This window comes from Gossypium arboreum, chromosome 8, assembly GCF_025698485.1.
Source record: "Gossypium arboreum isolate Shixiya-1 chromosome 8, ASM2569848v2, whole genome shotgun sequence".
Lineage (NCBI taxonomy): Eukaryota > Viridiplantae > Streptophyta > Magnoliopsida > Malvales > Malvaceae > Gossypium > Gossypium arboreum.
In genome coordinates, this window is record NC_069077.1 from 54,109,908 (window position 1) to 54,122,505 (window position 12,598).

The 12,598-nt window shown below is 31.0% G+C and overlaps 1 protein-coding gene across 2 annotated transcripts; it reads right to left on the minus strand.

The window, feature by feature from the left end:
- Positions 1-8,252: 8,252 nt before the first annotated feature.
- Positions 8,253-9,621, minus strand: LOC108460086 (heavy metal-associated isoprenylated plant protein 30-like). Of its 2 annotated transcripts, none has more exons than XM_053018307.1 (3): positions 8,992-9,621; positions 8,831-8,906; positions 8,253-8,737 (listed from the first exon to the last, which is right to left on the minus strand). In XM_053018307.1, the coding sequence occupies exons 1-3, from the start codon at positions 9,142-9,144 to the stop codon at positions 8,421-8,423; spliced, it is 546 nt and encodes a 181-aa protein (XP_052874267.1). In that variant the 5' UTR covers positions 9,145-9,621; the 3' UTR covers positions 8,253-8,420. The 2 variants fall into 2 exon arrangements, with proteins under 2 accessions (XP_052874267.1, XP_017614950.1); XM_017759461.2 differs by having other exon boundaries at positions 8,253-8,743; positions 8,992-9,620.
- Positions 9,622-12,598: the final 2,977 nt, after the last annotated feature.

Here is a 12,598-nt window from a genome sequence, read left to right on the forward strand (position 1 = left end):
CATCACACACAATCATCACAAATATCGAGTCTTGAACACCCTTACTGAACTTAGCTAAGGGTTAGAGCACACACGAATACATTTTCGGATCAGAAACGCACTCGAAACCAACATAAATACCTAGGGACTACATACCCGTGTGCTCTAGCCATGTGGAAATACCTAGGCCGTGTGGAAGGTCAAAAGCCCATGTAAAAGGGGCACACGGCCATGTAAAGAGAGGCACACGACCGTGTGACTAAGGCACATACTCGTATGGACCAGGAACATGGCCGTGGGGATAGGCCGTGTAACTCTCTGTCCATTTGCACTAAATTGAGTACAGGGCTGTCACAACCGTGTGAGGGTCTCACACGCCTATGTGCTCACCAGACACGGCCTTGTGTCCAAAACACACGCTCCTCTGGCCAGGCTATGTGGCACCAAATCACTCAAACCCTAATACGTAAACTCACACGCCCGTGTGCCCAAGGGACACGGCCATGTGAAAAATGACAAAATCCCCAAATTGGCCACATGACCGTGTGGCTAGGCTGTATGACTCGTAAATCAGCCTAAAAACTTTAATTCCCAAAAGCACACGGTCGTGTGCATCGGCACGCGCTAGTGTGGCCACCCGTGTGGTCACGAAACCACCCTAAAGACAGCCCTGAAAACGTGTTTTCAGCCATGAAACACTCCCCAGCCCTCGATAGTTTGAAGATATAGCAAAATCCACAATTTCTAAGCACAAGACAATGTTACAATGACGAAATTAACCGATTGGCGAACACCCACACATGATGTCAACTTTTTGTAAAGTTGGAATTATACTCACAAATAAAGCAAAATAAGATAAGAACCCACACCTATTTTGCGATCTACGATGTTCTGACACCGACTTTGACGACGAGGAAACGACACCCTAAAATTCTTCAGCAAAAACTATTTTCAAAAGAATAAGCAAAAAAGAGAGAAAATAAAACCAGAAAAGAGGAAAAGAAAGAAAGAAAAAAAAAGGTCCAAAAAGTAAAAATAATAAAAATAAAGCCAAATAAAATAAAATAACATTAAAAACATACACAACTAGTTATAAATATTAACTTAAAACAAAACAAAATAAAACTTTTTTCAAGCGCACACACAAAGACACAAACCTAGAACCCAGAGACAAATTAACACACAACAAACCACCAGACCAGTAGGCTCATTCTGACACTAAAACGAGCAACTAATCACAATAGGTCAACCTTCTTGCAACCCCTAATCACAAAACTCGAAACTTCTAGCCCCAAAATTCGGGGCATTACAATGAAGAGTAGGCTATGCTATTATTGTGCTCTTTACCTGCTTCATACAAGTCTTCCAGGGAAACCCTAATTTATGGTAGAGAAAAACTCTCGTTCAATGATGTGAAGGGTCATTTGTTGATTAAAAACAAACTTGACAATGAGTTTGGTTCGGATAGCAAGGCAAATAGGTAAGCTTCATTTTGGTAGCATCAAAGAAGCGAAACAAAATGTGTCGCTATTGTAAAAAGTTAGGTCATGTCAAATCATATTATTATAAACTGTAAAATAAAAGGGCTGCTGAGAGTAACAAGGAAGATTTAATTGGTGCTAGTTTGGCCGACGAAAACGGTGATAATTTTTTATTAGTGTCAATGAGCAATAACTACGAGCTTACGTCTGAGTGGATCCTAGATTCGAGATATTTTTTCCACATGTGTCCCAACAGAGAATGGTTCTCCACATACAGTTCAATTGAAGGTGAAGTTGTGCGAATGAGAAATGATTCATCTAGTAAGGTAATTGGTATTGGTACTATTAAAATTTGGATGCACGATGGGACGATTAGGAAACTCTTATATGTCAAGTATGTACTTGATTTATGAAAGAATCTTATCTCCTTGAGTACTTTAGACTAAAAAGGTTATAGAATCAACATCGAGTTGAATGGCATTACGGTAAAAGGATCGACAATCTTTATATTCTGGAAAGTTCTATAGTGACCAGTGAAATCGGATGCCCTTTGTCCATTACAGAGTCAAAATCAACTCATTTGGAGTGGAGGCAACTTGCTCATTGGAGGGAAAAAGGTATGGTTGTTTCATTGAAGAGAGTTTCTCTTTGGATGTAGGTTTTGAAAAGTTAGGGTATTGTGTTCGTGAAAAGCAGACCCGGGTTAGTTTTAATTTGGTAGTGCACAAGTTGAAAGCTAGAAGTCTTCCAGCTTCTAAGCATAGATTCGACTAAGTAATTCCCTTCATAGTTCAATATAGGCCCATAGTGGACTTTGGCAAAGATGGCGTTGTAAAAATATGAGTCAAGGCGGTGATTTGTTGAATATGCCTCATATTTCAATCAAATTTGAGAAATAATCTCCCAGTTAAACTCTTTTTATTTGTTCCAGTCAAACTTTGATTAGTTTAGATTATTTTATTATTATTTGACTTACGAATTTAGCCTATAAATAGACTCTTTTACAACCTTAGAAAATACATCTATTAAAGATTAGAACTCAACACTTTTTGAGAATTTTATGTTTCCGTTTGAGGGTTCTTTGTTTTTGGGTTTCAGGGTTTAGTTTTATCTCCATCTCTTGTACTCTTCGGTTTTTTGCCATTACAGTAAAATTATCTTTGCTTGTCATTTTTTATATTTTTTGGAGGGGTTTTTCCACGTTAAATTTGTGTGTTCAAATTTTCAACTTCTTCCATTATTTTTACTTGTTTGTTGCTTAATAGCGTTGATCCCCAACAATAAGTGTGAAAAAATCTAGTTATTATTAGTTTCAAACTTTACGTTAAATTATTTGAAATCCATTTACATAAGACAAGAATAATTAATATTTAAAGGAATAAAATAATAATATATGTAAGATAAAATTATTACCTAAAATTATTAATAAATATATATATAACTACTATTATATTATAGGTTATAATAAAGGATACATTATTATATAATATTATAATTTTTAATCATTAATGCATATATATATATATAAACTATTAATATATTAAATATTATATGATATGATATAACATTATATAATATAGTAGGAAGATTAACTTTCAAATGTACAAAGAGTATATGTAACACCCCTTAGCCGTATCCGATGCTGGGACAAGGTACGAGGCATTATCGGACCTAAACATACACATACATGCAAAAACCGGGCCGTAAAATTTCTTTTAATTCAAACTTTTCAAACACATGCATGTCGTCCCTTAATTGGGTCTACGAAGCCCAAAACATACATCGGGATTAATTTTGGGACTAAACTGAGAGCTTTGAGAAGGTTCGGGAAAACTTAAGAAATTTTCCCAAGAAACAGGGTCACACGCCCGTGTGGACATAGGGACACGCCCGTGTCCTCAGGACGTGTAACTTTCTGTTTATGACGTCAGCATGCAAATCGAACCAAACGGCCGGGCCACACGCCTGTGTCTCCAAGCTGTGTCCCTCACACGGTTGAGACACACGACCATGTCTCAGCCCTTGTGGCTAACACTTAGGCTATTTTCCAAGCCATATTTCTCACCCATTTAATCATTTATTTTCACCAACATTTTAATACATTTATGAATCAATTTAAGGTATTCAACCAAGCCTTATAATTATCATCGTTTGTTCATTTCGTAGCCATATCAATCATGATAAAATCATAATAATTTGAATCTCAAACTTACTAAATACAAGCCATACCAATGGCTAGTTACAGTTATACCATTCATAAGCCAACATTGACTAATCAATTAATATATATCAGCCATATCTCTGTAATTTAAATATATTTTCATAACAACTTATCTTGATTTCATACTCTTTCATATTTGAACTTAAATAACCAAAGTATTTGAAATATCATCTTTATTCAAATAGTACACATGAGATACATAATTCCATAATTATGAATGAACACATTTATCAAACATATTCCATATTCATATATCAATGTCTCATGTCTCCATATATCAATAACCGTCATTTTCATGAATTTTGAGTTCAATTTCATAATTATATGTCCCATGTTTAGTTTATTCCATGTCGGAACTTTATTCATTAAATCATTTGAAATATCAATACATATGGACAGTACACTCAAGATGAACAATTATATAATCACAAATGAATTCATTCATCAACCAAGTTCTATACTCATGTCATATCAACTCGTACTTCCTTATAGCACATAGTTCTATATAACACTTACCAAACTTTGTCAAATTAGTGAACGTCTTGCAGAATTAAGTACTTCGTTTTCTCGATGCCATAGTTCAACTATGGTCTTACAAATCTTCACATAATGATGCCATAGCCCAGCTATGGTCTTACACATATTTATATATCGATGCCATAGCCAAGCTATGGTCTTACACGTAATCACATATCACATATCGATGCCATTGCCCAGCTATGGTCTTACAGAATCACATATCTCACTGATGCCATATCCCAGATATGGTCTTATACAGTAGCATATATCACACTGATGCCACATTCCAGATATGGTCTTATACGGAAGCACATAATCACATCTCTCCGATGCAATAGCCCAGCTATGGTCTTATACGGAAATCACATATCACATGTTGCCATGGTCCAACCATGGTCTTTTTCTCATCAATTCGCTTTTAGCCATCGAACGAAAGTACTCAACCTGCGTTCCACTCAATTTGAACATTTAGTTTAATTTTCATACTTTTTCAATATTTACAATTTAATAATGAACATATGAAATAAAACATTATATCATTACTAATTCAACGTATATTGTTTATAATCGGGCATGTAATCAATTTATACACAAGTCATTCATATATTTTTCCTCCTCCTTCTGTCCATCCACATCCTTGGTATAAATAACACACTTGTAAGTAACCTTATTCATAATTTTCACTAATTACTTATGTGAATAATTAAGCTATCCACCCGTGTCATAGCCACTAAATTATTTATATCTAGAGCTAAGGAACTCCAACTTAAGATCCGCTAATTTTCTTTGAAACTAGACTCACATATCTTCTTACTATAAAATTTTTAGAATTTTTAGTTTAGCCAATAAGTAATGTTTCTTCTTTAAAATCACCCATGTTCTGTTGTCTGACAGTTCTGACCCTTCTTCACTAAAAATTAATTATCTATTCATACAGGATTCGAATGATGTTTCTGTTTGTTTCTATTGAAATTAGACTAATTCAGGATTCTAGACATATAAATTTAAGCCCCTAATTATTTTTATTCAATTTTTTATTAATTTTCAAAGTCAGAATAGGAGAACCCAAATTCATTCTGACATTGTCTCACAAAATTTATTATATCTCATGATTTAAAAATCTATTGCTTACACCATTTCTTCTATGAGAAACTAGCCTTAATAAACTTTAATTTCATATTTTGTTCATCTTATAATTCGATTTCTAAAATTTATGGTGAGTTTTCAAACTTAGTCTACTGCTGCTGTCCAATATTGTTTTAATGCAAGCTGTTTATTACTATTTTTCCCCTAAGCTTTTAATAAATAACAATTTTGTCCCTACTCAATTAGCCTCTCAATTGAGCTGATTTTTCACAATTAACCCTTTATTATATCACTTTAAACTACTTTAAAACTTTTGGAAATCATAATTTCAGCACTAGACTTTAATTCCAAACATTTTCACAATTAGGTCCTAAAATCAATTTCCATCAATTTTACTTGATAAAATTATCATATATCAAAATTAAAGCTTCAATTCTATGTTTATTAATCATATGCTTCCAGCACTCATCCATAACAACTTTAAAAATTAGCCATGAAATCAAAAACTAATAAAATAGTAAGTTGGACCCAATTGTAAAAGTCCAAAAACATAGAAATTTTAAAGAGAAAGCAAGAATTAAACTTACATGAAGCTAGAGTATGAAAACCAGCTTGAACCCTCTTCCATGGCTATTTTTCAGCTGATGAAAATGAAGAGAATTGAAGAGAATTCTAGATATTTCCATTTGGTCCCATTTTTATTTAGGTAATTTTGACAATTTTCTAATTTTGCCCTTAATTCACCCATTTCCTGATTTTTCTCAGCTATTGCTGCCCAAAATATCTCCTATGAGCTTATTTTCACTTTAGGTCCTTCCTTATTTGACAATTGAGTTATTTAATCCTTTTAGCAACTTTTACACCTTTTTCAATTTAGTCCTTTTTATTTAATTAACCACCCAGAGGTTAAAATTTTCTGACGAAATTTTAATACTACCTTATTGATACTCCATAAATATTTATAAAAATATTTACGGCTTGATTTATAAAATCGAGATCTCAATACTTATTTTCTTCAATTTCTTGACTTAATAAATCTTTATAAAACACAAATTACTAATTTAAAAATCTGTCAAAAATCACATTTGGCTCATAATTATTAAATAAATAAATTTACGAGCTTATTTGTCAAATTTAGTGGTCTCGAACCACTATTCCCGACATCATTGAAAGTCGGCTATTACAGTATAGGGACTTTAGAGCATATTTCAACCAATGTAATAATAAACAATAAGTTATAATAATTAATATACTATCTATTACTATTATAATATGTGATATAAGATTACATAATGTAATAATTTATTTTAAAACTATTAATACATACGCGTGTGTGTAATATATATAATTGGTAAAATTAATACTGGATTTTCTAACCAATTTACTTGAATTGATTGGATTTGGTTGCTTAAGTAAATTTTAATAGCTAAATATAATAGATGATATAGTATTACATATTAATAGCTAAATATAATAGATGATATAATATTACATAATATATTAATGTAACATATAACTATGGTTAAAACTATTAATACATGGATATAACTATTGTTATATTATAGATTATAATAAAGTATATAGTATCAATAGTTATGTCTAATGTAGTATATTACAATACATGCCTATAACTAGAATAATATATTATTATTATAAATTTAATATCTTAATAAAATATTATTTTTATTAAATTAGACTTTGAATTGAGTTTTAACTTTTACAAATTATATTTGGGTATTAAGTTTAATTTCTTTTTATTTTGGGCTATAATCAATTTATTTTGACTTTAGATAATAATGAGTATATTATTTGGATTTGGAAATAGTATAATATATTTGAGTTTTGGTGTAAGTACTTTAGAATATGAGTATTAGGTTTATAAATTTAATAAGAAAGATAACAATTATTAAATTGCCAATATAATATAATAAATAATATTTTCGTCAATTAATATATATATCATATAATAATAAGTTTTACATTCAATTAGCAAATTAATCTATTAAATATATATAATTTATGCCTTTTATAACGCAAAATTGAATTGTGTTGTTATCATAAAAAAGTAAAGTGAATTATTATATTCAAAATTAAAATCTTTATAAGTTAAAAAATTCAAAATTATTAAAATTTGTCAGAGCCCACTGGGCTTGATTCAAGCTCGAAAGAGCTTGACCTTGAAAATTTTTGAGTCCGAAAGAGCTTAAACCCAAAAAAATCACGCCCAAAAGAAATCCGAGTCCAAGCTGATTAGATCCCAAAAAAATTCAAGCCCAAGAAAATCTGAATCCGAAGAAAGACTAATCCAAACTTGCTCATTTGCCACCTCTAAGTTAGGGATGGTAGCGAATCGGGATGGGAGCGAATGTTGTTAAATCCATCACCGCTCCATAATTGGCACTCTTTGCTCTACCACCTGCACCACTCTACTATGGTTGTATAATTTTGAAAACCACTACCAGCTCTATAGATGTTGAATACATTCATCCTCGCCCCAGTCCGCTCAACTCTACTTTAATTTAATTTTTCTATTTGTTTTTAATTTTTTTAATATCAAATAAAATATTTAAACATAATTCTTTAAAAAATATTTAAACATAAAACATATAAATTTTTCTATAAAAATAAAAAAATCACCCTACCTTACCCTACATCCACTTTCTAAAAAGAAAAATTCGGAATCCATGGTGGACTTGGATTCTTACCACCCTTACTCAAATTCTAACAATTATTGTTGGTGGATTCAGGATGATAACAAGAAGTCTATCATCTTATTATCATCCATCTTTGAAAATCGATTTGAAGTTTCCGTCTTCCATTTTTTTCTCGTTTTCTTTAATTAATTAATTAATAATTATTATTATTATTATCATTTTATTCTTAATTTAATTTTGATTATTTTATTTTTTATTTGAGTTCCAAGAAACGGTTGAAGATTCAATTTGATAAAATTCAAACTGCTTCCATTCTTCCGATTCAGCCTTGTGGTTCGTGATTTCGCATAAAAAGAGTTATAGTTTACATATTAACCACAGTAATTAGTACATGATAATTAATAATAAACATAGATGAAATTCAGAGTTATGAATGCAAATAATATTTACATGATGATGGAAATGAAAATATCAAGTTTTTTACATGAGGCAGCACGCATTGACATTGTCGTCGTTGAAAAAGTTGCTGACCTTGTCATCTCCACGATGCGTCATTGGAATGTTGCCATGCCTATGTCCCAGGTTGTAACCATGCCTGTAATAGTTGTAACTCTCCCTGAACTCGTTTGTTGTGTCTTTAAAGTATTCGGTGGTGGAGGTGAAGTACAAAGGAGGATCCGGGTAGGGCCAGAATTCAGCCCTCTTTCCAGCCCTCCTCACTCGTTTCAGCACCATGTTCCGATCAACGTACCCGATCACCGTCACTTTTTCCATTTCTAGGTCCACTTCCACCGAATCTATCCCTAACACAGTATTATCAAGCATTAATTAATTCTAATCATATTATCGTGATGGAATTAATATTGGGTTTTTAATGAAGGAGAATATACCTCTAAGCTTGTAAATGGCGTTCTTCACTATTCTCTCGCAACCAGTGCAGCACATCCTAACTTTGAGGTCCACAGTCTGTAAATAGAGATCAAATTCATAAGTTGTCGACCCTAGATGATCCAAATGCATATGTATGTAGTTTGGGGAATGAAAGGGAAACCTGCAAAGAAAGTGGTGGTCGACCCTTGGGCATGTTGAAGTTGCAGTAATTGATGTTGGTGCTGACGCTTTTCTTCTTGCCTCGGTAGCCATAGATACAGTAAGCGATGACCGATAATAAGGAGCCCAATGCTCTGGCAATTAAGCTAGCCATACAAATAAGTTTGCTCAAGCTTTATAATATAAAGACAAAAGAAAATAAGATCAAATGATGATGGAACACAACCCCAATCGCAGAAGATAATCCTCTATTGCCTTTGCATTGGCATCGATTCCCTTGTAATTTCTAATATCTTTGATAATATAAATAATCCGATAGTACTATATTTCTTGTGCTTGTTTATATCCATTGGACGCTGGCTGGTTGTTCATAGTTTCACACGTACATATGAAGAAAAATTCTAATAAACCCTTTTTGGAGGGAATGGTATCGAAACTCATGTTAATGCTTCAAATATGGGTCAAGCTTAACATGACTGCTGACACATTCAGACTGCTGACACATTCAGAAGAGAATATCAGCTGATTTGGGATTATGGATGAGCTTAAGGAAAGCTGGGTTTTGACGCAAAAGGAAAAAATATATTCCTAAAACCTGTCTTTCCACCGTCTTTTTTAAATACACAATGCAATATATATGCAACCATGTTTATCAGAAAGCCTAAGCAAAGTTTTATTCCTTGCACGTTGTTTTCTTAAGTTACATGATTAATTTTGGTAAGATTATATACCATAGTTTTGAAATTTGTTATTATAGCGGTGAGTTTAATATTAATAGAGAGGTTTATGTTTGGATTTAATGGTTGCAATAATAAAACGTTCCTATGTTAACAAAATATGTTGAAGTTTATTAAAATAAATTTTAAATTAAATATATATTAATGAAATGAAATATACGAGAGAAAAAAGTCTCACACCCCAATTGCAACCAATCTCCAGTTAATTTGGACTTTTAATTGTTCAAAGCATTGTTGTGTTTTAAAACAAAATGAAAAAAGTAAACCCAAAATTCAATAGTTTTCAAAACATGACAATGATAAAAGTGCACATCACCTTAACCATACCATCATTTATTTGCTTCCAGATTGAATTTGCAAGGTCTAAATTGTCAGACTAATTTGCTACTGAGCCTAAAGTACAAGGAGTCGCCACATAGTTTAACCCAAATAAATCAACAAGCCATTGCACAACATTCACTCATCAAATGCAATGGGAAATCCCAGTGCTAGCAAGGTTTATTGTGTCCAAATTAAGGCGGTGTTGGTGTAATTTTGCACACCATTTTGTATGCTTTTGCTGAAACAGAGTGAAGCAAAGACACCCAGAAAGTCGTTTTGACAGAATAAACATGAAGTTCATGATTGTATATCAAACACTAGTTCTGGTTTATATGCCAACAAACCTCATCAGTGGTGCTGTCACCCACATCCTGAGATCGAAAAAAATAGATTCTCAGTTAAATCAGTCTAGTCAGTTGATAAGCTACACACATAGATTTTACATTTTTATGCAAGCCTAGAGGAAACAGAACCTTTCCACTTTGCAGTACCATATTACCAATTGATAGTTACAAAAAAGCCAGCCGCAGCTGAGGATTTTAATAAGAATCTGAGACATAGAGAACAAATGCGCTGTTACTCCACACATCAATTCAGGGTAATTATTATTCTTCAAGTAATTACAGGCAACCACTGATCTGTCGAAGCAGAAATGTTCTGAAAGGATAAGAGAAGTGTGTACCGTTTTGCTCAATTTACCTATATCTTGCAAGCCTTAACTATGGTTTCCAAGTGGACATCCCAATTTGATGTCATAAAAAGCCTTGGGATTATAATATTTGATTACTAGTAGTAGGGATCAACAATTCTTCTTCTCACTGCCAACACCATGAAAACATATTTAGGAAGAATGGTGTTGGGGCCTTGACTTTATACACCCTTATTTAAATTTGATGTAATTTATAAAGGCATCATCGATGTCATAATAATTTAATTACTTAGATTGAATAATTGATCTTGAGACCGGAATAAAATGAAAAAGTAAATATTCCCTATTTCAACCATTAACAGATTCATGATACCCAATAACAATATAAGCAATTAAAGTTTTTTAGACTAATAACTCTTCCCCAAAACAATGTTTGCCCTACAATCTCAGAAATAATTTTAAAAATAAATCTTCTACAATCCAATATCATTTACTGCTATAGTAGTTCATAAACTTTATAAAGAAAAAGTAATATTTTTTATTATTTATTTTAAGAATTATTATCATGTACACCATCAATGAAAAATAAAACCCACAAACATGTTTAGTGATTCTCCTATCAAAATTAAATTTATAATTCACATTGAATACACAAAATGTTAATTATTTTAATTGTTGTAAAAATATTTTAAAAATCCTCAAGGAAATAAAAGAAGGTTTCCATTTTCCTAAACGTTTACATTTAATACACTATCTATGTATAAATTTATATACTAATTAGGTTTATCCATTTATAAATTTATAAAGTTAATTTTATTTTTTATTTCTAAGATAATGATGTGTCAATTAATTGTCAATTCATAAATTATTCATTATACTTGACTACAGATTATTTAAAAAGAAATTATTGGCATAAAATCTTGATTTTTATATAAATAAAATTATTATTTTTAATCATCAAAGGTGTTCTCATCTATTTTACAATCTGTTAAAGTCGGAGGTAGCATTTAAATAAAGCCCTCCCAATAATATCACTTGATCTAAATATTTTAAAAATTAATTATTTAAATAAAATTTGTATTCCATTGATAAAATTACTTCTTAAGCTTTAGCTATGAAATTTAACGGTATAAGTTACAAAGAAGTGCAGATAAAATAAATTAGGCTTAGATATATAACGGTAAAAAGAAAAAAAAGAAAAGAAAAGATAACAATTGAAATTTATGTATTGTTTTAAATGATTCTCTATATACATCTCAATACTATAACTTACAAATAAAATTTTTCAAAATAATTAAAAAACATTATAATTTTAAAAATAATTTAATTTAAAGTAAATTGTGGCTTATTAATTAAGTGTTTACATTTTTAAGATTAACTTGATTTTGTACTAAAAAATAATTTAACTCAATATAATTAAATTTTAATATATGCCATTGACAAAATTTATCATTCCAATAAAAATAAAAACAAATAAACAAAATTACGTAGAATAAAATGAACCAATATGAAAAAAAAAAACTGTTATTATTAACCCAACAATTTAAAGAATAATTTTATATAGATCATAATTCTGCGGTCTAGTCGCTAAATTAAAGGCAAATTTTATGATAATTAAAAATTATTTAAGACACAAAAGTATAATATCAAGTGAAAATCAAAAGCTTTTACATAAAATGTCATATACTCAATATCGTAATATTCTTTTTAAATGCTCCTATAAATTTAATATTGTGGTAGAATACACATTTGTTTCTCAAGATAACATTTGATTTGACGTTTAGATAGAAACAATCATTATAAAAAGTTTACCATTTAAAGGAAGGTAGAAAGAATTTCATTTATAACCTCAAGAGAAAAATATATGTTCAAAATATTATCTGTAATTCACATTTCACAAT

Excerpts from the sequence above, each read along its gene's own strand:
- LOC108460086 (XM_017759461.2), bottom strand. The coding sequence starts at position 9,144 with ATGGCTAGCTTAATTGCCAGAGCATTGGGCTCCTTATTATCGGTCATC. Across the intron at positions 8,907-8,991 it reads GACCACCACTTTCTTTGCAG|ACTGTGGACCTCAAAGTTAG; the intron begins GTTTCCCTTTCA and ends CTCTATTTACAG. Across the intron at positions 8,744-8,830 it reads CGCCATTTACAAGCTTAGAG|GGATAGATTCGGTGGAAGTG; the intron begins GTATATTCTCCT and ends ATACTGTGTTAG.